General features: G+C 36.5%; 2 protein-coding genes across 2 annotated transcripts; both read right to left on the bottom strand.

Annotated features, from left to right (window-relative positions):
* Positions 1–893: 893 nt before the first annotated feature.
* On the bottom strand, positions 894–10140 carry LOC146735616 (NXPE family member 3-like). The gene is made up of 5 exons (XM_085506173.1): positions 9900–10140; positions 6266–6328; positions 3420–4132; positions 2564–2610; positions 894–2038 (listed from the first exon to the last, which is right to left on the bottom strand). Exons 1-5 carry the CDS (start codon positions 9927–9929, stop codon positions 1206–1208), a joined length of 1686 nt encoding a protein of 561 aa, XP_085362299.1. The 5' UTR covers positions 9930–10140; the 3' UTR covers positions 894–1205.
* Positions 10141–20139: 9999 nt separating this feature from the next.
* Positions 20140–25848, bottom strand: LOC102803027 (NXPE family member 3-like). The gene is made up of 4 exons (XM_085506172.1): positions 25791–25848; positions 22668–23365; positions 21812–21858; positions 20140–21286 (listed from the first exon to the last, which is right to left on the bottom strand). The coding sequence occupies exons 1-4, from the start codon at positions 25836–25838 to the stop codon at positions 20454–20456; spliced, it is 1626 nt and encodes a 541-aa protein (XP_085362298.1). The 5' UTR covers positions 25839–25848; the 3' UTR covers positions 20140–20453.
* Between the last annotated feature and the right edge of the window lie 1441 nt (positions 25849–27289).

Raw genomic sequence — 27289 nt, 5'->3', positions numbered from 1 at the left:
AAGTTGCTCCCCAAGGAAGTAGTTTACACGAATCAGCTCCCTGCACGCACCTAAATCGGGAAAGTAGTGTCACGTGAGTGTATTGGTCTATTGCAAACTCATTTATTTTAGTAAAAACACATCCAGTTGCGTTTTATGTTTGAGATTATTACTCAAACACCTTTTCAGTTATCAATTTCTTCGTTCGATATTTTTTCAAAAATCTGCCCACGCTCGCTGCTAGAATCCGCCATTCATAATTTCCGACCAGAATAAAAAAATGCCGACCGGCGCTATGCAATTTGTTTGCAACTTGAATGCAAGCGATAGTGCGCCATCAAGTAAAGTCTATTACAAGTACACTAAAACACTTCTTGATACAATTCCAGACAAACAAACTAACTAAACAAAGACAAATGAAGTTGAATTATTGGGTCCCACAAGGAAAATAACTCTTAAAGTGATTTAACACAGTGAAAGTAAAGAACAGATAACTAACACAATTTTGTTGCTACATACTATAAAGATTTAGACATGCAAATGATATATTTTAACAATTTTCAAATTTACAATTGTTTGCATACTGGAAAATATTTTCAGTACCACATATAAACATGCCAGTCTTTTGTACCCTAAGCCAAACCTACATATCAAATGAAAATACGAACAACTGGTAGCCTGATTTGCAATCCGTTTATGAATTCTAACAAATATTTTGTTGTCCGTTGCCATGTTAATGGTAAGAATGGATTTGTTGATAACTTTTCCCACATGTAGGTGTGAAGAATCTATCAAGTTTGAATAAAGTCGGTTGAGTCTCGCATTTCCAATTACAATGAACTAAAACTTGTATAAGAGCTATTTGAAAGCTATTGTTGCATTTTGTACATTTTAAAAGAAATTGCATCAAAGTCGCGTTTGTATTCTGTTTAATTTTGAAAAAAAAAAACGTATGAATATGACCAGAATTATCAAGTAGTGTTCTAAAACCGTTAAATGATGTGGCTTAAATGAGCCACACAATGTATGCGTTGTCAATGATAATTGCTTAACATTGCCGATAATTGCCGCAGTCTGTGACAGGTCTTAGGCTATCAAGAATGATCAATATGAAATTACAGAATATTTATTTTCCATATTAAACTTGTCATCCTGCTATCTACTTTAACTTCACTGTTATCAATCTCAAAGCGATTGACATAAAAAAATATTACACTCAATCAATGTTAATAATACTTCTCGGGGCATACATTTGAGAGTAGAAGATTTATCTCTTCTTTTACCACGTGTTCAGGCATATGCACAGTCTTATTCGCATAGGAGGAATAGTTAAGTTCCCAAACATCAATAAATGTCAACCACAACTCGGATTTAAAGACATTTTTCAATATATCATTGACGCCTCTCAACAAAAAATCGCTATTGCCAAGGTTCTTTTCCCATCCATCATGTTCCCGCGCATGCGAACCACGAATAATAATCTTTGAACCTGGACATCTCTTTTTAAATTCATACAAGTGTTGTTTAATATATCGCAGTCTTTCATCAAATGCAGTCACAGTCCAATGTGTGTAATGAGCCCATGTGCCAAGTACTATTATAGTGTTACATGTTTTAATATTTTCCAAAATCTCGTATTCTAATGGAAAATGTTCTAGTGATAACTTTTGTTTAGTTGAGGCCAACGGGTGGAATAAAAAGAACAGAGTCATACCGTCGATGACAGCTTTTCCCCGCGTCTTCTTGTAAAGGAATTTTTGGATTTTTTTCGGAGTATTTTTATAATGTTCATCCCACGTGACATTATCGCTTGGAATACCAAGTAATTGATATACCTCTATAAACCACTGCCTTGATGTTGAGTCACCAAGAAAATATAACTCACTATATTCATTCAAACACATTCTACTAGACTTTCTGTTAAAACGAGTAGTTTGACAAACCAACGAATGCCAAGTGTTGTTGTTCCAGAAACCAGTAGGCTTGAATTCATCCATATATAGTCCGTCACTGCATATTGGAATTTTATTTAATAAAGATTGTAGTTCGAACGATGAGTCTGTTGATAAAGAGCACACCATTGTGAGTATGTGCATGATTAAAAAACAAAAGAAAAACTCACATGCACGAAAAAAACATGATACCAGTTATGATAACAGTTATGATTGTGTTACTTCCCTCGACATTACATATAAATGATAGCGTACAAGTAGCACTACAGTTTTTGTTCACATGTATATCGTTAAATCCCCACGGTTTCTGAACAATACGATTAATAAACTACAAAATTACCACGCAGATTAGTGATTAATTGGGTAACCCATCTATGTTTAAAAGATGTAAACTGTGGATAAGTACAATTCAATACTTGTATAAAACCACCACATGATGTAAGTAGAAAAATATATATGTATTTCACAGTTTTTTCAGTTCACCATGTTTTATAGAATAATTTAAACACCACACTTGTTTACATGACTGTCGGGAATGGCGTGTCAACCTAATAGAAGAGCCCCATCAAAATGTAATTTTAACGGCGCAAACTAAAGTGACAAACTAAAGAGATGTATAGTAATCTACTCACTATGTATGATCAAATTACTTGGGTTGCCGTTAATCTTCTGATAGGACCTGTTGATTAATAGTTGAAATTAGAAATCAGCTGAAAGTTGTACAAAGCAAAATTAAGGTTACAATGAAGCCCAATTATCCATTTTGTCTTGCACTTATATTTTCGCGTGGAGTTTATAATGAAATGTAAGTGAAGGAGGTCAATATTCTTGAAAGAGGAACTGCTCTAAATACTTCTCATCTCAAGTTCAAATCAAATCAAGTAAAGTCGTTTGCCTCGGCTTCTAAGTAAATATCCGAGTGGATTAATATGATCATGATTATAAAAACAACATTATTGACAGGATTTACAGTTCAAGAACACAAAAACACAAAATCACAAAAACATGGGTAAGCGCATCCTGCTCTGCATTTGTAACCTGAAATATTTCATCCTGAACATCCTGAGTCCTAATCAAATAGTTGTTCAGTTGTCTGTTAGAAGCCCGAGCTCTACACAAGTCAATAGGCAAGAACTTATCTGTGATTAATCGTGTGGCAGTGGCATCATAGTTAAGTTTATTACACCTGCCAAGTATGAATTTATGCCACAATTAGAATAATATTTTGTCAAACACACCACTGATATGGCCCTAGAAAAAATGATGAATAGTCGGATAAATCTGATTTAGCCATCTTAATGGAGGATTTCATAACAAGCTATTAAGATTTTCAATAGATTGAATTCTAAAAACCAAATGATTTTAGGAGCAATTAAAGTTATATGAACTAAAAATTTTCAGTTTATATACAGATAAATTGACAGCAACACACAACAATTAATAATATCTCATTAGACGGTATGTTATATTGCTAGCATATGTAAATACCTGTTAAACATGTCTTCCAGATGTTGCTTATTGTCCAATGATACACTTGCTGTATGAAAAAATTTTAAGTCCCCACATGTCAGATTCACTGGTTTTTCACACAAAATGAGCGTTCTACCAAAATGTAGATTTCTCATGTGTTCACATTGATTTGCCCACGTCCCCTCACGACGCAGGTGACACACACTCGTCTCTTCTAAGCCACCTCTGCTGTAGACACCTTGCCACATCATTTTTTCCGTTTTTCTGAAGACGTCCTCAATGTACAGTGCGGCATCGCGAGTATGAACAAGCTGAATATCAATGAACGCTTCCCCACTCCATGCAGCGAAGAAGTATATACTGTATGTACCGTTGTCATAGTCAACTACATTACCCATTACACTGGATTTGAGATTTGGATTGAACATCATTGGTTTCCATATATCACCACCAAGAACGCGTTGCCTTCCGTTATCATCTTTGGCATCTATCATGATGTGTATGTGATCAGCAAAGTGGTAATTTGAGATATTTCCTCTGATGCGAAATAAAGAGTTTTTAGCGCTGGTCATTCCCATACTTCCTAGCTCACCCAAGGTAATATTCCATGAAGGATGTTTTAAAACCAATCTGTTGCTCACGTTGTGTACTGGGAAACGCCATAGTGGGGAATTTGTGTTTGCTGAAAATACTTTCAGGTGCAAGGGCGACACGTTAAATCCAGAAATATGCTGCAAATGGGAATTACAGACAAAAAATACATTTATGTTAAATTGTATATTATGTGGATATTACGAGGATACCTCAAAGTATGCACGAAGACAGTGCAGCGGAAGTGTCAAACGATGCGCAGCGCAGTCTAGGTGCATATTTTCAGGTATCCTCGTAATAACCTTATTATTATTATTATTATTATTATTATTATTATTATTATTATTATTATTATTATTATTAATAATATTATTATTATTATTATTATTATTATTATACATCTTTTCCTTTCAAGGATACATCATGAGAATGCCGAAATCTAAAAAGTTTAGAACAGAATCAGCGAACTACTTTGTGGGAGTCCGGTTAAACCGTGGTGGCAGCCATGTTTGTTTTTATTATATTAGAGAACGCTTCCGCGAGCAATCATTTCATATTTGGAATTCGCATTTTCTTATATAGTAGGAGGAAAATACCCCGTAAAATACCACAAAATTACGCTACACTGTAACTTATGGCGTTACGTCGACAGATGTATAATAATATTAATTATATAACACCTTATAGGTACAACACCAATTTACAGGTATACAATGTAGCATTATATTCGCCAAATATCAGCGACATTAAAGACGAAATATGCACAGTTTGTAAAAACAACTTTAAGCTTAGTGCCTGAAATTGCATTTTTGTCGAGTCTATCAAAAGTCTGAAATTGTTGGTAATTGTACGACATTTTACGACATGCGTAAATTTTTGCATTTGCCAATTTTATTTGCCGATACCTTATTATAAGGTATACACTCATGTGTTATTTTAAGTAATAATCTCTAATAAAACATTAAACATTAATTTGTGACATGTATGCAGGAGATTAGGAACATTTTCTATCAGCATTATCGATGGTAAAAACGTTTTACAATTTTTACATTTGAGATATACTGATCAAAAATGTACTTCTTCTTATGTTTTATGCTATCATAATAGCAATTCAGACAAATTACCGACGAGTTTCCATTATTGGATCAAGTGAGAATACAACACAAACGTAACGATTGAATGGCGCCCACAAAGTTGCAACTATGCGAAGGTGTTTTTCATTGATGATTACAGCGTCAACGTCCGGGATATTTTGTTGAGCGTGCTCAGTCCGGGCAGTGTATGGCGGGCTTAGTACAAAAATAATGTTTTAACATCACCAAAAAGTGCGACCCGTCTTTTTTGTCACTAACTTTGCTAGCAACAGAGCTCCGACGGAGTGATTTAATCGCAAAAAAAAAAAAAAAAAATGCCTCTCCGCCCTTCTTTTTAAAAGTAATTAAAACAGAATTATAAATAGCATACGCGGGCTTTAGTGTTCATCAATATTTCTGATCTTCACGTAGTCGTATATTTCAGTACAACGCATGCTATATCTCGATAGTTTGCAGTCGAGGGAATGTTTTTTGTGATAATCAGCAGTGCCGGGTCGTGTATTTCTAGTATATCACGCCGAAACTATTATAATACACAGAGAGATAGAAACAACCGACCTGAAGGTCGAAATAGCTGTGCTGTCGTACAATAAAAATGTGTTAGCCAAGTTAAGTAAGTCACAAAAAAGTAGTTTGGTTCTGATTATTAATAAAATAGCAACTAAACTAAAATTGTTCCAACAATATGCTCTAAAAATAAAGAATTAATGATATCGTAGCAAAAAAAAAAAAAATCTGCTAGACGGTTTTCGAGAAGAGGCCAAAACTGTAAATATTTTGATGGCGACGGACAATCGCATATATGAACAGCTCCGCTCCATCTTAGACGACAACAGCGTTAAAAATCGACACTTTGGTAAATACGTCATGGGCACTTGTATTTTCTGTTACGCTGTGTAGAACGTTCGCAAGTAAACGACATGCGAAAACACGCTGATAGTTATTTGTTGATGCAAATAACCAGGATTTATTAACGTGGAAGAACGTGTTCGTGTGGTTGAACACAGTCACTGACCAGTTATCTTCTTATAACAGAGCTGCACGCAAAACCGATCGACCAATAAGAATGCGATGAGATCACGCCTATGATTGATTGCAGGGAATAATAACGTACTGTGTGAACTTTGACCTAATAGTAGTTGTATTAGAGACAAATAGGAATAAATAAAATGGACTTACATGTATCATTACCAAAATAACTATCCCAACAAATCCAATAATGGTCATGAAAAGCACCATCATCTAAAAAAAGAAAAAATAATGATATGAAATAACAGGTGATTTAACACCGAATATTAGTGTGTGTACATGCAATGTTGACAAGACGTAACAACCTGTGTATTTGCGTCTTGTTTCCACCGACAGTTACTAATCTAACGATCATATTTCATGCATAAATTGTTAGATTTGTATATCAAAAGCCAAATACACAATGATTTGGATGCATAAGCTCTCTCCGTGGTTTGATATAATGGAAACGAACCAATTATCTTACGAGAATCCGCTATCCCATGACAAGCATGGCTGAATTAGTTACCGTGTAGATTGTACACTGACGCAATGTAAGCTCTTGAATAAGTTCACAAGGCCACACCGACTTAATTTTATAGATGACATCCGCGCGCGCATACGTTTTCGCCTGTTCTCAAACAGATCGGCTTTCTGTCCGAAACCTGCCGACTCATATTGTCGCAAAGCACTGGCTTGTCGTAAAATTCGTTTTGGACAAACACAAAACGTGCCAATTTTGTCGTAAATGATCTTCTGCACATGCGTATTGCGTTGCCGGGAAATACACCATGGCGACCACGCCACCAAAACACGTGAGCATAAAAGTTCAGAACAAATTGTTGTAGACTAGTACGCAATTGACGTCGGCCAGGGAGATGTATCGTTTACACAGCATATACGAGAGATTGGTAGTGGCAAGCGAGTTTCGCCCAGAGTAATTTGCTTGCACACACAGTCAGCAAGATACATGTACATAATTTTCTGCATCCAAATTTTTGTTGACTCTCTGTTGGTGTTTTTTTTCAAGACTGAGCCTCTTATGATTTGTTACATAGTTGAAGTATCACTTTAAAAGCTGTAGTTTGAATGTCAAAGAAGTTAATTTCCAGGTTGCTGTTGACAAACTTATTGTTCATTTTTAATTCAATTATTTGTTTCAATACAACACAGTAAGTTTTTCTTTATTATTGAGTTGATGTGTATGCTTTTGGAATAGCTAACGTCTGCCTTATTCTCTTGCCTTTTCAAAATCAAAGAAGATGATACCTGTGACAGTAATACAGAACGAGATGTGTACATCAACATGTGCCTCCTACAAATAAAGACTTCTTGTTGTTTTTTTGATACACTGTGTTCTGTGGTTCAATTCGTAATACCAGCTCCGTAGTCCTGTGGTTTTAGCAGGATTTATTTTTTGGCAGGATATTTTTTACCTCGCCCTCTCGCATTAGTTTTGGGGTCTTCAGAGAATGTCATTCATAAAATTAAATCAGTGTGGTCTAAGTTCAGCTGTGTATCCAAGCAATCAGTGGTGTGAATGGGAATGGATAGTGAAATGAAAACATGGTATGAAGAGGTCAATCAGATTCGCATGGTAGTTGGATGATCTCACAGCGCATAGTTTCATTGTCTTGATCACCACGACAACGTGAATGCAAACATCATTCATCAGAGAGCTCGACACTTTCAGAGGGAGTGTTCAACTGTGTCAAATTTTACAATGTCGTCAGTACCAGTGTGATTGAATTTGATTCATTCGAGCTAACCTGTGTTGTCAACTATGTAGATATCAACAGTAACAGTTACAAACATTGACACCACAGTAAGTCATTATTTGTTGATCACAATCTATGTCAATGTCAAAAAATCGACCGTATGTGATAAATAAATAATTTTGCTCATTGACGGTCAACGACTTGTGTAACGAAACGCATCTTTCCTGGACCATGCACCCTGACCTCCCAAAGATTGAACGTACTGGCATCAGTGTGAAGCTCAAATGCCCCAATAAATGGTGTGTGTATTCAGTTTGTGAAATCAATGCAAGTCAGAGGGGCTACCATTTGTCATGGTGATCAAGACAATGGAACTATCCATGGGTAGTGAGATCATCTATCATACCTTACACTCTGCTTCAACTCTTACAGAAGGTTCGACCTGATGCTGTTTCACAACGGATGTCCTACTAATGTCACTTGTAAAACCAATCAATCATTAATTTCATTGTTGCATGTTGCTGTACTCATTATCAGGGCTGGTTACGTGCTCTTATACACGCTTCTAAAAACCGGTTTGAGAAGTGATATTAAAAATAGTAAAAAACAAAGATCACATCGACGAATTGAACTTTAAAATAAAACAAATTGATGTAATAATTTTGGCATGAATACAACGCAATATCACTCTGAAAACATGTTTAAACTTGCTTTTGTTATCCAGCAGACACACAAACACACACGTTTGAAGAGGTAAAGAGAGAACTTTTTCTATTATGTCAATCCTCGTGAATTGTAACTAGTAACTATGATATCCTAATTGTTGTGGGTAAGACTAATACTAGTAGAGGTACAGACAGAAAAGTAAGTTGAAGTGTGGAGTGAAAACATTCTCCATCAAGCGAAGCAATAACTACCATGTTAAATAAACACTGACCACTTCACACCAGACATCTAAATCATCAAAGCTTTCTGAACCACTGAGGAGATCGTAAATTTTACATAACAATACTTAACGCGTACCCAAAGATTTGGACTAGCTGTGGCGGTATTGTTTTATATTTTGCGTGTGTTTTGTTTAAAATGTTGTTGCCATGCCGTGAATATAGTGCCCATACCGTGGATATACATCACCACACTATGCCCTTATGTAGTGATGAAAAGCCGTGAAAAAATGCCTGAAAACCGTCTGCTTATCGCCAATTTTTAAAGCAAAATGTTATATCACACATAAATAATCATATCCAATGTTCATTAGTAAATATATAAAATGAGTAAATCATATAAAATGGGAAATTCAGGCCTCGAAGTTCACGACATTGGCCCAGTTGGACCGGTAAAAAAATGCAAAATAAAATTTTGTTTCACACAAAAATGTGTTTGTTCTTTTGTAAAATCAAAAACAGTTCAATCCCAGGATTGTTATGTGCTTATTTTGAAAAACAACGCTTGATAAGTCTTGCTATCGCAAAGTTCTGAATATATAAATCATTCCGCATTCATCAATCTGAACTTTCAACCTTCATGTAAGTAAATAGTATTATGTACGCCTGTGCGTAATAATATATTCGCGTGTGCGACCACCTTTCAGTGACTCATTCATTGTTATGTTGAGAGCTTATGTTAATTCATAAAACGTCATTAGTTTATTGAAATTTAAAAAAGCGGGTAAAAAGGTGAGAAAGGTCTGTGTTGACGATAATGTATCAACTTGTGTGCAAAAAGGTGATGAACACTGCTCCACTAGTGGAAAAGACATTTAGGTGACTATAATTAAACATTTGGGTTGCTCAGGTAAAATATTTTGTGGGCAGGGTACCTATACCCAGAGTATAAAAATAAACTTCGAGGCCTGTAACATAGTGTCGGCCTCATAGTGGCATCCATATTACCTTTTCAGTTAATTAATTGGATTTCACCATGGTTCGCTGACTCCCTTGCACAACTGGAATTGCAAAATGAATTCTGAACACGTAATGGAAACTTATAACATATAGAAAAGCACATAGTGTGCCGAATAGGTGACAACATCTATGCTTAGAAACAGAAACAACGTCATCATATAATTAAAGTGTTTGTGAACTTACCTTTGGTATGGCACATGGTTTCATTGTCATAGAAATAAGAAAAACAGTTGAATAACTTTCAGTGTACTTTTAGTTCTGCTTTAACGCGTTTCCAGACTTGAATTGGGCCAAACCAATAATTTAAATATGAATGAGAGGCTTGACGATACCAGCTAGTCACCACACGTGTTTATGCTCAGATGACATTGTATGAGTGAGAGCTTTCATTTGTTGTGTAGACTGTCGACAGTGCTTGAATAATACCAGCGAGACAGGTGTAGTCGACTTTTCAGAGAGTCTCAGAGGCCGAGGACAGTACTCCCACTTTTCCTCATGTACAAGACAAATGTCATATGGAGGTGCTGCAGGTGGATTCTTATTAAATTGCACACCTCATTTGTAGCATTCATCTTTCAAACTATCTTTCATAAAGCACACAATAAAAGGATTATCATTGTGCCAAATTTGTTGGAACCGAACACAAGTGGAAGTTGCCTGTGGTGATGGTGTAGGTCTATAAGGATACTTGCTCTGTGTGTCTTTCTTGCCATGTTTAGACGTATCAACAGGTTCTACCAGTTTAGTTGTGTTTAAATTAAACAATAACCATTTCAGATGACTTCGACTTTATCAGCCAGACAGATAGAATATGCACCTATTTTTTCAGCTTTGTAATGGTATCACCCACAGGTAACATGATCACTGTATTCATGACATATGTAGAAGTTAGATTTCACGCTGCGTGATGCAACACACCACTCACTGCAGTGCTACTTTCGTTTGTACAGCCCCTGCATTGTTAAGAAGATCCTCAGCTGCTTTGCAAACCATTTCAGAATCCTTGACATTGACGTCAATGAACTTGTGGAGATACTCTTTGACATCAACAGTGAGGCTCAACTATTCATGCTCTGGCTCTGGTAAAAGGAGTTCAATCTGCTTCTTTGAGTAAACATCATTGAGGCTCATTTGGTTGAACTGGGATACGTAATCTTTCCTTTGCTCTTCATTCCAGTCGAACCAATCAGATTGGTTGACACCAAGATGCTCAGCTATGTCGGCCAACTCATATTCATCGCTTAGACCAATCAGTGCCATCATGAGCTCATGTTGCTGGCGTTTAACAACTGATTTAAACACTTCTGTTGTTACTTCCATTTTTTCTTAGTTTTAATCACTGCTTGGTAAGAAGTAAATTAGTAGTTTCAGACTGATTAGTGTAACATCGCAGTGGAACACCACCATCATCTATCGGCTTCCCTGCCTTCATTCGAGCTGATCTAATTATAGAATGTTTAATCATCTCGTGTGTTTATCCAAGTATATCCAATACTGAGACTGATAACCATCAACATTCAGCTTCAGAATCTCCTTCTCCGTTTCAGCCATTGGGACTTTCAACTCTTTAAGTCTTCGTTTGAAATCCTTCTTATCCACAGCATCCACTATACCTCTTCGGGACTGTCCTTTCTTCCAAATGTCTTCACGAGAAAGAAACTCTGGTCAGCAACATCTTTGATTCCGATTTTTTTAGAAACATATTGCAGTTTGCACGGAAATGGAGAAAACACCTCAAGCCAACAGCCTTTGGAAACTATTCTGCCAGTTCCTGTACTAAGTCTTTCTCTCCATCTGTTAGATAACTTCTCAGTTTTTCTCTCAGCTCTCTTTTGAAGAATGTGATACAGCATACAATTTTCTGAAAGGTGGTATAATCTTTGCAGTGGTGTAGTCCAACAGGTCCTAGAAACACTGGTGGTTGGCCCGAAATCTTGATTTTTAACAGCAAGTGCCTGTAAGTGAAGGGGCGAGATTCACATTTCCCAATCATGAATGTTGGATCAACTCAAAGTGGATAGCTTAAAATCTCCTCACTACAAAATCGTTTCATATCAAAAATTTGCTGTTTTGTACCAAGTACCCACATGTCACAAGGATACGTCTTATGCCCCAACACAACAGGATCACCATTTTCATGTTTTACTCTGGCATATTCTTTCAAGTCTTTCACATAGTCACTTGATGTTACATTTTTCACTTTAACCTTCATTTCTCTCAGGGTCTTCCTATTGAGCAATCACCAGGATGTGTTGCTTGAAGTGCTCTTTCAGTTTCATCACGCAGCATCTTATGCACAACAGCAGTGGAGGTCCCTTGTGACAATTATTCCATTGCCTTAGCAGAAGTGGCCTTTCGTTTACTGTGAAATGTTTTTTTTCCTTTCCCTCCATATGTAGGCACCTCAAAATCTACTGATGTTTCTCCATTATCAATGTGGCATTGTAGAAGTGCGACTGAATTTACAGGTTTTTCATCTTGTCTGTCATATAAAAGGATGACTTTACCAAATGAAATTTCTTTTTGAATTTATGTGAATCGAAATTCATTATCCTTAACAGGGCTGATTTTCGTGTTTGCACTTAGGATATACACTTACAACTCTGTATCAACCTCTTCACACTCCTCCAATCTACAGCCTATAAGCTGGGTATGTATAAATGTCCCATTCATGTCACTTCTTATGTCATCTATACAAGTGAAAGAATTGAGATTCATAAGAAATGCAGCATTCTCTCGACATGTTGGGGGTACCTGCTTACACTTAGATTGTTGATGATTTACTTTCTTTAAAATTTGAACTGCTTCTATTGGCGTGTACCTCCGACTTTTACCCATGGAATAGCAGGGAAATTTACTGTCACTATTGCAGTATTTCTGAGAACCAATATCATCATCATCACTGTCGGAGATCAAAATTGCTCCAAAATCTGAAATGAAACATAGCAACAAAATGATTTTTGTAGTTTTAATCACAGCGTTTTCAAAAGCCTACAGACTAAATTCAGACTTGCATTTTGAAGCATTGTTAACCCCTTGGCAATCACTATCAACTTTTGACACAATTGACAAAATAGTTATTTTTATGGCCTGCTCGTGTCCGTGTCAAACCTTTTGATCAAAAAAATAATACTAATGTCAGAATGTATCTGCGCAGTCCAAATTACCGAAAATGTGAAAACATTTGCAGCAAATTTTAGTTGGAAAGAATATTTTGCTGTCAAGGGTTAAAGACTCAAATGTCTGCCACATGAACACCATTGTATCCATTTCTTATATTACTAGTAGGGTACTGTAAACTGTTTTAGAAACTAGTCATTGTGAAAAAAGCATTCATATTCGGATAGTTAGGATACTCCTGTTGAAAATATTCCAGAAATGCTCATTGGCATATGCTGATTTTTGCAGGATAAAACCACAGTACCCATAGGTTAACAATTCTAATTACCATATTATCAGCAGATAAAATACAATATTTATCGATATGCATATGTATAGAAGTTAATTGCTACAGGCATGCTCAAGATGTTTGTCAAAAACTGTCAGTCGGCCATCTTTGATCTGATTGTGAAAAAAATTGTAATGGGCAACTATATTAACATGCATACCTCATGTACCAAATTTGAATGAAAACTGACAAAGCATATCATGTTTTCAAAAAAACAAAATGGCCACCAGTCGGCCATCTTCGATCCAATCATTAAATCATTGCATCTGCACAAATCCCAGATAAGGTACTATGTATGTACAAAGTTTGAAACGAATCAGTACAGGGATATTCAAGATACAGTTTCGGACGAATAGACGCATACACAGACAGATGCCCCGTTTTGGACTTCATCCACTAGTCTGGAATAGTATTCATTAAAATACAAAATGGCCAGCAGTCAGCCATATTTTTTCATATTAGTAAGTAATTTAGCTTGCATATCATACATTTCCTCGTTTGAAAAAAAATCTCTTTTCACAGTGGCTGGTGTATTTACAAAAAGAATCAAAAAAGAAAAATTAATAATGTCAATGATTCCATTACTATTTGAATGAGCTAGAGTTTTTGAGCTAGAAATGCTGACCATGAAAGTACTGCCTGTTTCTGACTTTGTCCGAATAGGGGCAATCATACAACCTTGATACAAACCTGAGATGCAGGATTTCCTGTGTTTTCCAGACCATTATTGGGAGAAAAAGTCAGGTCAATCACTGTACTGTCCAGGTCTTTCCTTCGTTTCATGTCAGTTGACTCTGATTTAATTGCCATTGGTGCGGATGGATGCATTAAACTAAAGTGCTTAGACATTTCTGACTCACGATCAACATCTTTCTGACATATTGGACAATTCATGTATTTTGAAGGAGAATGCAACAATGCCACATGTGTCATCAGCGTATTCTCATCTCAGAATGATGAACTGCTACAACCTTTCATAGGACATGGATACATCTAAAAACAAAAAACTCAACAACATACAAGTTTGACATGTAATGATCCTTTAAATTACTTATACATTTAGTGAGAACCTTCGCATAAAATTAATCACTGCATACATACTAGTCTTACAATGATTTGTTTGGTTATTATTTCCTGCTATCAATGTATTGTGCAAAATTGGACTAGACTGTGTATGTAATATATATTTCCAGATCAGAAGAAATTGATAATTATATTCATATGACTGACTAAATGCAGAAAAAACATTGAAATCTAAGTTGGCAATACAGTTACCATAGCAACCAGCATCAATTGATCTGAACAAATGGGGAAACCCTTTTATTTATAGTGCTACATAGATAAAAGTATATCTGGACATAGTCTTCTCTTCATGCGGAAAATGAAAGCATCTGATATGTACACAAGAAAATTAACAAATGACCATGCTTTGTGGCGCTACCACAGGATTATTTACTGGACAGTTTGTCAAATATACGGACAAGTCCTACCTTTAGAAGTACATATGCTTATTTTACAGTGTTAGGGAATCAAAATATACATCAAGCAAAGTACGTTTTTCAAATCGAACGTGAAAGAGCATGTCGATTTGTCAACTCCAATTGGAGCATGTGGCAAAAAAATATTGACGAACATGCTTGTGCTTGCATGCATTAACATATTCTTGTCGGATCAGCATCAAAATATACACTGGTGTTCAGGGAGGCTGGCATAAATATTGACACTATAAAATTGGCATACCTTGAACTTCTTGATGTACCTCTATGTGTGTGTCGGCTCATGTGGACGTCTTCTGTTCAAACAGCAAAAAGACGCACAACGCGCGCATTGATTTACCGGGAAATAATTGTGAGTATCGTCGTCGTCTCGAAGACTCAAAAGTGTCACGACACAGTGGCGAGAGATGTCAGGCTTTTAAAAATCACACATGATATGACATCCATCTGAAATGTATGCAGCAAGTATCTAATGATACACAAAATCGCTGCACAATGCAAGAACTACTTTACGTGACCATAGTACATTCACCAAATACGCCCGATACGATCGTTCATATACAAAAATACATTTTACCCACATTTTATTGTTCAAGTCAGGAGATCATTAAGACGTGGATTATGATGTTTCAAATATTTAAAATTATAATATTAATTATATATTATTCTTTGATACTCAGTTTCTAAGGCTCTGAGCCCTGACCTCTAAGGCTCTGAGTCTATGAGGCCCTGACCTCTGAAAAGTCAACTACACCAAGCGAGACACTATCGCAAACTACACAGATGGGAGAGATGTACTTGTCAGCGTGCCGTGTTAGCATTCCTCTTCTAAAAAAGAACTCGTTTCGAAACTAGGACATTCAGCTGCAATTCCCTTAGAGAAAAATGTCTGAGCCTTTCCAATGACTCTTGCTTAGTTTGTTGAAATTTCTTCCTGAATGTTTTTATGCAGAATCGACGCTCTCAGATCACATATTCTGCACGCATACGAACTGGCAAGATGGAGATCGATCGTCTCTGCCACAACAAATTCGATTTCTTCGCATGTCGTAGTTCTGTCGATCCCGCAAAACAGTCTCTTCCAGTTTTCTATATTTTCATTTTGACTGCCACAAACAATGCACGATGTTTCCTTGGTTCAAGGCGATTTAATATTTTGCTTTGCTATTTTGTTTGGAGTGACTGTATTCATTGTGTTCATAACGTGAACAACCAACGCAGGTCATTTAGAATAAATTTCCATTCATTATGTTAATAAAATTTATTTCGTGACGTCAGCATCAACTATGAATTATTCATATCAACTAGAAACCTGCAGACGTGGACAGTCTCTCGGGACTATAGTCCCTTGCGTGAAAAGGTTCGCATTTCCCACAACACGCTTTCGGCGTTCAAATGTCAAGGAAACACAATTAAATTAGGCTCAGAGAATGTCCACAGTCTATTCATTGTGCAAACATACACCCTAAAATGATTGTAATTTGTACACGCCACCGAGTAAAAATTGGCTCTTCATTGTCGTCGTCACTACTACTGCTACTGAGTAGCGGCAAGTTTCTCTTCTTAGACATCATTTTCCTATTATTATTTGTTATGGCGTTCAAAGCATAATTATCGTGATACTGACGCGTGTACTCGGTTGTACGTACCGCAATGTGAAAAGATTAAAACAGCATGACATCCAACGAAAATAACTATCGAAATTATCAGCCCGAAAAGTCCGTATATCAACCAGTCGGCAACCAGTGCGTAACGACTGATGCTGACACTATCAGACTCCCCATGAATGCTATAGAATATGTTAGGTTATAACCACTGCGAAATATCGAATACGCGGTAAGTGAGGCCCGAATTAGCGACGATTTTTAAAGGTGTTATTTGATAGCCGGATAGAATTTCCATCGTAATGGAAACGTTGTTGTGGTCGCGACGATCATTCAACAGGGACACATGACCAGAACACTGTCTACTTTCTGTCTGTCTGTCTAATTTCACATTAGACAAGTACAAATGGTTCCATTGAGACATACTATCGAAATAAACCAGTAATGGGGGTATACTCGTCACGTTGTCGGTCTTGCTGGTGTGTCACGATATTACGGAACGTGATGTTACGTAAAGTTTTTACACCAGTCACAAACACCGGGACTCCTTCTAGACGATAGTAAAAATGCTGCATATTACGTAAATTAGATACACATTCACGGTTATCGAAAATTAAATTGCTAAGTTCTAAATTACCCAACGTTATCACAAACACATCCAGTAACGTTGGCGAATTTTGGGTCACTGTAGACTGGACCCCCTCGTGTATGAGTAGTTCATGAGCTTTCATAATTACAAGATTTGTAAACTTATGATGTGGAGGAAGTAAAGCAGGGAATTTCGTAACAAAGTCTAACGGTGCGTTGTGTATGCGGCGATCACAACGCAGGATGTTTTCGTTATCCAGAAACAAGTTCAACTGTTGAACAATTGGGGCATGTTTACGATCGCGTATTCGGAGAGAATGTACGACGTCCCCATAATTAGAGCGTTGTAGGTCAGTGGTTCATCTCTTCTCGGCAGACAGTTGAACTTTGTTATAGTTTGATGACCTCCTTAATTTGTTTACAAGTCAAAGTACGTATGCGGTTATTCGTAGTAATTTATCCAGTTTGTTATAGTTATTTACATCCACAACGTATGCAAATATCGTCCAAAACTGGGTCAGAACCAGTAATATTGTCGCCTGTAACAATATTCCGGTACGACGGAATATAATCCAAGCGTAAAATGACTACTTAAGCCCTCCATGGCTCATTAACGGCGGTTTCAACAGCGGAATGCAATATGAAAAGAGGTTGTTGCAGAATCCTTTTTAACGGCGCGGTACGGTAAATAGTGTCCGATATCTGGATCGGGGTAATTGACCTCAGAAATGGAACCGCATTGTTTCTGTTCGCTAATAATGTCATCGTATTTTGCGATAAGTTCCGGGGTGAGGTGACGAATCATACTTCGTGTGCGGCGTGTTGTCACGTCATAGTTTGTCGGTAATGGTGGGTGATCTTTTTTCCAATGTAATTTGGCAGTGTATTTACCATTGTCGATCGAAAGATATGGGTCCGTATAGGTTTCCAAACAGTTCATCGACTTCCGGGTTGTCTTTTGTTCCAATAAGCTCTAGATCCCACACATTTTGGATATTTGCTTCGTTCTTACGGTGAATGTCAGGAAGTGTCCCTCTGTTTTGCGATTGAAATCAGGAATAAGAGAACACTTTAGAGTCTCTGAAATATGATTCTCTGTGGTCATGACGTGTAGAATACGAACATTAGTCCACGACTCGGCTCACACCAGACGGGCTGGATAACAAGTAGCCGAATTTTGATGAAACTGCGGTTGGACCAGTCTTGCCTGGAATTACTTTTGAACCAACGTATGACAAATATAAGTCGGCCCAAAACAAAAAATATGATGAAACTTCATCCTATCATAGCCCAACTAGACTTTTTTTAGATTTTTGAAATTTCATAAAATGTATTTAATAAAGGCATACAAGAAGCGTGGTGTATTAGAGCTAATCACGTCTGGGGGTACATCACTCTTCAAGCCACAACTGTTTGTCGTTGATGGCAGTATCATGATGCGTGAGTAATTGTACTTAACGAGCAATTTAAAAACAAGCTGTATGAGGGCGCTATATACAAATTCGGACTAATTTTATATTTTGGCAACTCTTATAGCTAATGCACATTTTAAATTGTAAACGGTTATACACACCATGTACGGATAAATATTATGAGGCAGTTCCCGGGAAACATCAAAATAAATGTAATTTACAATGGGCGTACTCTGCGTACATGACGTGGAAGAACACAAAAATACGCCGGAAACGTAAGTTGGCGTGTATTTCTGCATTCACGTTTCTTCCGTCCAACTTAATCAGCGGTTATTTAGAAGAATATGTTGAACGAAAATCTGCGTTTTTTTTTTCAGAAATTGTCGTTGATTTACGTTGAACTGAATGGACGACAAACGTAGCATTTCAGGCTGACGGTTACGCGACGGATATACCACCCTTATAGTCCGACGGTTACGCGACGGTTTTACGGCATAACAGCCATGTAGCACATGCAGCTCAGGGCGTGCACTGCAATATGAAGTCAGATGACGCGCCCGGTCACATGATCACCTCACTCACGTGACCAATGTTAAAGCAAGTATTGGTGTGGGGAGCTCAAATACCCATAATATTTTTATATATTTTAATTATATATATATCAAGTATAAATGAGAATAGATGTTTTGTCGTAACGTATATATTGATTAATTACGACACCACGATTATCTGGACTACTACATTTATTTTTTATATCGGTCTTAGCAAAGAACCACAAAATATCAGTACCGAGGATTCTGCTATTCTAATTAGTCCACCACTGTTCTATCTCCCTTAAAAGTTTGTTCTATGTCAAAAATTAACGCTGTTTCGTTTTTCATTACTTTGCACAAAATAACGACAAATGCGCAACCATATCAAGTACGAAGTCTAAGCAGGTAGTGTCAATAGATCTGGTGTCGTGGCCTGGGGTGCGAAAACGAAAGTGGCTCCCCAAGGAAGTAGTTTACACGAATCAGCTCCCTGCACGCACCTAAATCGGGAAAGTAGTGTCACGTGAGTGTATTGGTCTATTGCAAACTCATTTATTTTAGTAAAAACACATCCAGTTGCGTTTTATGTTTGAGAATATTACTCAAACACCTTTTCAGTTATCAATTTATTCGTTCGATATTTTTTCAAAAATCTGCCCACGCTCGCTGCTAGAATCCGCCATTCATAATTTCCGACCAGAATAAAAAAATGCCGACCGGCGCTATGCAATTTGTTTGCAACTTGAATGCAAGCGATAGTGCACCATCAAGTAAAGTCTATTACAAGTACACTAAAACACTTCTTGATACAATTCCAGACAAACAAACTAACTAAACAAAGACAAATGAAGTTGAAATTATTGGGTCCCACAAGGAAAATAACTCTTAAAGTGATTTAACACAGTGAAAGTAAAGAACAGATAACTAACACAATTTTGTTGCTACATACTATAAAGATTTAGACATGCAAATGATATATTTTAACAATTTTCAAATTTACAATTGTTTGCATACTGGAAAATATTTTCAGTACCACATATAAACATGCCAGTCTTTTGTACCCTAAGCCAAACCTACATATCAAATGAAAATACGAACAACTGGTAGCCTGATTTGCAATCCGTTTATGAATTCTAACAATTATTTTGTTGTCCGTTGCCATGTTAATGGTAAGAATGGATTTGTTGATAACTTTTCCCACATGTAGGTGTGAAGAATCTATCAAGTTTGAATAAAGTCGGTTGAGTCTCGCATTTCCAATTACAATGAACTAAAACTTGTATAAGAGCTATTTGAAAGCTATTGTTGCATTTTGTACATTTTAAAAGAAATTGCATCAAAGTCACGTTTGTATTCTGTTTAATTTTGAAAAAAAAAACCGTATGAATATGACCAGAATTATCAAGTAGTGTTCTAAAACCGTTAAATGATGTGGCTTAAATGAGCCACACAATGTATGCGTTGTCAATGATAATTGCTTAACATTGCCGATAATTGCCGCAGTCTGTGACAGGTCTTAGGCTATCAAGAATGATCAATATGAAATTACAGAATATTTATTTTCCATATTAAACTTGTCATCCTGCTATCTACTTTAACTTCACTGTTGTCAATCTCAAAGCGATTGACATAAAAAAATATTACACTCAATCAATGTTAATAATACTTCTCGGGGCATACATTTGAGAGTAGAAGATTTATCTCTTCTTTTACCACGTGTTCAGGCATATGCACAGTCTTATTCGCAAAGGAGGAATAGTTAAGTTCCCAAACATCAATAAATGTCAACCACAACTCGGATTTAAAGACATTTTTCAATATATCATTGACGCCTCTCAACAAAAAATCGCTATTGCCAAGGTTCTTTTCCCATCCATCATGTTCCCGCGCATGCGAACCACGAATAATAATCTTTGAACCTGGACATCTCTTTTTATATTCATACAAGTGTTGTTTAATATATCGCAGTCTTTCATCAAATGCAGTCACAGTCCAATGTGTGTAATGAGCCCATGTGCCAAGTACTATTATAGTGTTACATGTTTTAATATTTTCCAAAATCTCGTATTCTAATGGAAAATGTTCTAGTGATAACTTTTGTTTAGTTGAGGCCAACGGGTGGAATAAAAAGAACAGAGTCATACCGTCGATGACAGCTTTTCCCCGCGTCTTCTTGTAAAGGAATTTTTGGATTTTTTTCGGAGTATTTTTATAATGTTCATCCCACGTGACATTATCGCTTGGAATACCAAGTAATTGATATACCTCTATAAACCACTGCCTTGATGTTGAGTCACCAAGAAAATATAACTCACTATATTCATTCAAACACATTCTACTAGACTTTCTGTTAAAACGAGTAGTTTGACAAACCAACGAATGCCAAGTGTTGTTGTTCCAGAAACCAGTAGGCTTGAATTCATCCATATATAGTCCGTCACTGCATATTGGAATTTTATTTAATAAAGATTGTAGTTCGAACGATGAGTCTGTTGATAAAGAGCAAACCATTGTGAGTATGTGCATGATTAAAAAACAAAAGAAAAACTCACATGCACGAAAAAAACATGATACCAGTTATGATAACAGTTATGATTGTGTTACTTCCCTCGACATTACATATAAATGATAGCGTACAAGTAGCACTACAGTTTTTGTTCACATGTATATCGTTAAATCCCCACGGTTTCTGAACAATACGATTAATAAACTACAAAATTACCACGCAGATTAGTGATTAATTGGGTAACCCATCTATGTTTAAAAGATGTAAACTGTGGATAAGTACAATTCAACACTTGTATAAAACCACAACATGAAGTAAGTAGAAAAATATATATGTATTTCACAGTTTTTTCAGTTCACCATGTTTTATAGAATAATTTAAACACCACACTTGTTTACATGACTGTCGGGAATGGCGTGTCAACCTAATAGAAGAGCCCCATCAAAATGTAATTTTAACGGCGCAAACTAAAGTGACAAACTAAAGAGATGTATAGTAATCTACTCACTATGTATGATCAAATTACTTGGGTTGCCGTTAATCTTCTGATAGGACCTGTTGATTAATAGTTGAAATTAGAAATCAGCTGAAAGTTGTACAAAGCAAAATTAAGGTTACAATGAAGCCCAATTATCCATTTTGTCTTGCACTTATATTTTCGCGTGGAGTTTATAATGAAATGTAAGTGAAGGAGGTCAATATTCTTGAAAGAGGAACTGCTCTAAATACTTCTCATCTCAAGTTCAAATCAAATCAAGTAAAGTCGTTTGCCTCGGTTTCTAAGTAAATATCCGAGTGGATTAATATGATCATGATTATAAAAACAACATTATTGACAGGATTTACAGTTCAAGAACACAAAAACACAAAATCACAAAAACATGGGTAAGCGCATCCTGCTCTGAATTTGAAACCTGAAATATTTCATCCTGAACATCCTGAGTCCTAATCAAATAGTTGTTCAGTTGTCTGTTAGAAGCCCGAGCTCTACACAAGTCAATAGGCAAGAACTTATCTGTGATTAATCGTGTGGCAGTGGCATCATAGTTAAGTTTATTACACCTGCCAAGTATGAATTTATGCCACAATTAGAATAATATTTTGTCAAACACACCACTGATATGGCCCTAGAAAAAATGATGAATAGTCGGATAAATCTGATTCAGCCATCTTAATGGAGGATTTCATAACAAGCTATTAAGATTTTCAATAGATTGAATTCTAAAAACCAAATGATTTTAGGAGCAATTAAAGTTATATGAACTAAAAATTTTCAGTTTATATACAGATAAATTGACAGCAACACACCACAATTAATAATATCTCATTAGACGGTATGTTATATTGCTAGCATATGTAAATACCTGTTAAACATGTCTTCCAGATGTTGCTTATTGTCCAATGATACACTTGCTGTATGAAAAAATGTTAAGTCCCCACATGTCAGATTCACTGGTTTTTCACACAAAATGAGCGTTCTACCAAAATGTAGATTTCTCATGTGTTCACATTGATTTGCCCACGTCCCCTCACGACGCAGGTGACACACACTCGTCTCTTCTAAGCCACCTCTGCTGTAGACACCTTGCCACGTCATTTTTTCCGTTTTTCTGAAGACGTCCTCAATGTACAGTGCGGCATCGCGAGTATGAACAAGCTGAATATCAATGAACGCTTCCCCACTCCATGCAGCGAAGAAGTATATACTGTATGTACCGTTGTCATAGTCAACTACATTGCCCATTACACTGGATTTGAGATTTGGATTTAACATCATTGGTTTCCATATATCACCACCAAGAACGCGTTGCCTTCCGTTATCATCTTTGGCATCTATCATGATGTGTATGTGATCAGCAAAGTGGTAATTTGAGATATTTCCTCTGATGCGAAATAAAGAGTTTTTAGCGCTAGTCATTCCCATACTTCCTAGCTCACCCAAGGTAATATTCCGTGTATGACGTTTCAAAGCCATTCTGTTGCTCGCATCGTTTACGGGGAAACGCCATATTTGGAAATTTGTTTTTGCTGAAAGTGCTTTCAGATTCATGGTCGACATGTGCTGCAAATGAGAATTACAGACAATAGGTTCATTTCTGTTATATATTATTTTTTATAAAAAATCATTAGTACATTAAATATACATTATTATATAAAAGTTTTACATTACAACATCAGCTACATAGTAACATTACAAATGGACTATACATAGTTTTGTATAATTACTGCTTGAAGTATATAAAAAGTATGTAAACTTGCATTATTGACTAGCTTTATCAAACGCTTGAATGGCAATCTTCTAAAAAAAACACTTATCCACTGAAATTTAATTTTGGGGGCGCAATTTGCAGAATTGGGAAACTGGGAAACGCCATAGTGGGGATTTTGTGTTTGCTGAAAATACTTTCAGGTGCATGGGCGACACGTTAAATCCAGAAATATGTTGCAAATGGGAATTACAGAAAAAAAATACATTCATATTAATTTGTATATTATGTGGATATTACGAGGATACCTCAAAGTATGCACGAAGACAGTGCAGCGGAAGTGTCAAACAACGCGCAGCACAACCTAGGTGCATATTTTCAGGTATCCTCGTAATAACCTAATTATTATTATTAATATTATACATCTTTTCCTTCCAAGGATACATCATGGGAATGCCGAAATCTAAAAAGTTTAGAACAGAATCAGCGAACTTCTTTGTGGGAGTCCGGTTAAACCGTGGTGGCAGCCATGTTTGTTTTTATTATATTAAAGAAGGCTTACGCGTGCAATCATTTCATATTTGGAATTCTTATTTCCTATATGGTAGGATGAAAATACTCTGTAAAATACCACAAAATTACGCCACACAGTAATTTATGGTGTTACGACGACAGATGTATAATAATATTAATTATATAACACCTTATACGTACAACACCAATTTACAGTTATACAACGTAGCATTATAGTCACCAAATATCAGCGACGAAGTATGCACAGTTTGTAAAAACAACTTTAAGCTTGTTGCCTGAACTTGTATTTTTGTCTAGTCTATCAAAAATCTCAAATTGTCGGTAATTGTACGACATTATACGACATGCGGAAATGTTTGCATTTGCCAATTTTCATTTGCCGATACCTTATTATAAGGTATACAATCATGTGTTATTTTAAGTAATAATCTCTAATAAAACATTAAACATTAATTTGTGGCATGTATGCAGGAGATTAGGAACATTTTCTATCAGCATTATCGATGGTGAAAACGTTTTACAATTTTTACATTTGAGACATACTGATCAAAAATGTACTTCTTCTTATGTTTTATGCTATCATAATAGTAATTCAGACAAATTACCGACGAGTTTCCATTATTGGATCAAGTGAGAATTCAACACAAACTTAACGATTGAATGGCGCCAACAAAGTTGCAACTATGCGAAGGTGTTTTTCATTGATGATTACAGCGTCAGTGTACGGGATATTTTGTTGAGCGTGCTCAGTCCGGGCAGTGTATGGCGGGCTTAGTACAAAAATAATGATTTAACATCACCAAAAAGTGCGGCCCATCTTTTTTTTTCACTAACTTTGCTAGCAACAGAGCTCCGACGGAGTGATTTAATCGCAAAAAAATGCCTTTTCGCCCTATTTTTTAAAAGTATTTAAAACAGAATTATAAATAGCATACGCGGGCTTTAGTGTTCATCAATTATTCTGATCTTCACGTAGTCGTATATTTCAGTACAACGCATGCTATATCTCGATAGTTTGCAGTCGAGCGAATATTTTCTTATGATAATCAGCAGTGCCGGGTCGTGTATTTCTAGTATATCACGCCGAAATTATTATAATACACAGAGGGATAGAAACAACCGACCTGACGGTCGAAATAGCTGTGCTGTCGTACAATAACATTGTGTAAGCCAAGATAAGTAAGTCACAAAAAAGTAGTTCGGTTCTGGCTATAAATCAAATAGCAACTAAACTAAAATTGGTCCAACAATATGCTCTAAAAATAAAGAATTAATGATATCGTAGCAAAAAAAAATCTGCTAGACGGTTTTCAAGAAGAGGCCAAAACTGTAAATGTTTTGATGGCGACGGACAATCGCATATATGAACAGCTCCGCTCCATCTTAGACGACAACAGCGTTAAAAATCGACAATTTGGTAAATACGTCATGGGCACTTGTATTTTCTGTTACGCTGTGTAGAACGTTCGCAAGTAAACGACATGCGAAAACACGCTGATAGTTATTTGTTGATGCAAATAACCAGGATTTATTAACGTGGAAGAACGTGTTCGTGGGTTGAACACAGTCACTGACCAGTTATCTTCTTATAACAGAGCTGCATGCAAAACCGATCGACCAATAAGAATGCGATGAGAACACGCCTATAATTGATTGCAGGGAATAATAACGTACACTTTGCTGTGTGAACTTTGACCTAATAGTAGTTGTATTAGAGACAAATAGGAATAAATAAAATGGACTTACATGTATCATTACCAAAATAACTATCCCAACAAATCCAATAATGGTCATGAAAAGCACCATCATCTAAAAAAAGTAAAAAATAATGATATGAAATAACAGGTGATTTAACACCGAATATTAGTGTGTGTACATGCAATGTTGACAAGACGTAACAACCTGTGTATTTACGTCTTGTTTCCACCGACAGTTACTAATCAAACGATCATCTTTCATGCATAAATTGTTAGATTTGTATATCAAAAGCCAAATACACAATGATTTGGATGCATAAGCTCTCTCCGTGGTTTGATACAATGGAAACGAACCAATTATCTTACGAGAATCCGCTATCCCATGACAAGCATGGCTGAATTAGTTACCGTGTAGATTGTACACTGACGCAATGTAAGCTCTTGAATAAGTTCACAAGGCCACACCGACTTAATTTTATGGATGACATCCGCGCGCGCATACGTTTTCGCCTGTTCTCAAACAGATCGGCTTTCTGTCCGAAACCTGCCGACTCATATTGTCGCAAAGCACTGGCTTGTCGTAAAATTCGTTTTGGACAACCACAAAACGTGCAAATTTTGTCGTAAATGATCTTCTGCACATGCGTATTGCGTTGCCGGGAATTACACCATGGCGACCATGCCACCAAAACACGTGAGCATAAAAGTTCAGAAAAAATTGTTGTAGACTAGTACGCAATTGACGTCGGCCAGGGAGATGTAACGTTTACACAGCATATACGAGAGATTGGTAGTGGCAACCGAGTTTCGCCCAGAGTAATTTGCTTGCACACACAGTCAGCAAGATACATGTACATAATTTTCTGCATCCAAATTTTTGTTGACTCTCTGTTGGTGTTTTTTTTTTCAAGACTGAGCCTCTTATGATTTGTTACATAGTTGAAGTATCACTTTAAAAGCTGTAGTTTGAATGTCAAAGAAGTTAATTTCCAGGTTGCTGTTGACAAACTTATTGTTCATTTTTAATTCAATTATTTGTTTCAATACAACACAGTAAGTTTTTCTATATTATTGTGTTGATGTGTATGCTTTTGGAATAGCTAACGTCTGCCTTATTCTCTTGCCTTTTCAAAATCAAAGATGATGATACCTGTGACAGTAATACAGAACGAGATGTGTACATCAACATGTGCCTCCTACAAATAAAGACTTCTTGTTGTTTTTTTGATACACTGTGTTCTGTGGTTCAATTCGTAATACCAGCTCCGTAGTTCTGTGGTTTTAGCAGGATTTATTTTTTGGCAGGATATTTTTTACCTCGCCCTCTCGCATTAGTTTTGGGGTCTTCAGAGAATGTCATTCATAAAATTAAATCAGTGTGGTCTAAGTTCAGCTGTGTATCCAAGCAACCAGTGGTGTGAATGGGAATGGATAGTGAAATGAAAACATGGTATGAAGAGGTCAATCAGATTCGCATGGTAGTTGGATGATCTCACAACGCATAGTTTCATTGTCTTGATCACCACGACAACGTGAATGCAAACATAA

Source organism: Saccoglossus kowalevskii, chromosome 12 (genome assembly GCF_978046115.1).
Source record: "Saccoglossus kowalevskii chromosome 12, keSacKowa6.1, whole genome shotgun sequence".
NCBI lineage: Eukaryota > Metazoa > Hemichordata > Enteropneusta > Harrimaniidae > Saccoglossus > Saccoglossus kowalevskii.
This window is presented reverse-complemented; position numbering and strand designations above follow the sequence as displayed.

Excerpts from the sequence above, each read along its gene's own strand:
- LOC146735616 (XM_085506173.1), bottom strand. The coding sequence starts at position 9,929 with ATGACAATGAAACCATGTGCCATACCAAAG. Across the intron at positions 6,329-9,899 it reads AACCATGTGCCATACCAAAG|ATGATGGTGCTTTTCATGAC; the intron begins GTAAGTTCACAA and ends TTCTTTTTTTAG. Across the intron at positions 2,039-2,563 it reads AAGTAATTTGATCATACATA|ACTCATCGTTCGAACTACAA; the intron begins GTGAGTAGATTA and ends CTTTATCAACAG.
- LOC102803027 (XM_085506172.1), bottom strand. The coding sequence starts at position 25,838 with ATGACCATTATTGGATTTGTTGGGATAGTTATTTTGGTAATGATACAT. Across the intron at positions 21,859-22,667 it reads CTGGAAGACATGTTTAACAG|GTCCTATCAGAAGATTAACG; the intron begins GTATTTACATAT and ends ATTAATCAACAG. Across the intron at positions 21,287-21,811 it reads AAGTAATTTGATCATACATA|ACTCATCGTTCGAACTACAA; the intron begins GTGAGTAGATTA and ends CTTTATCAACAG.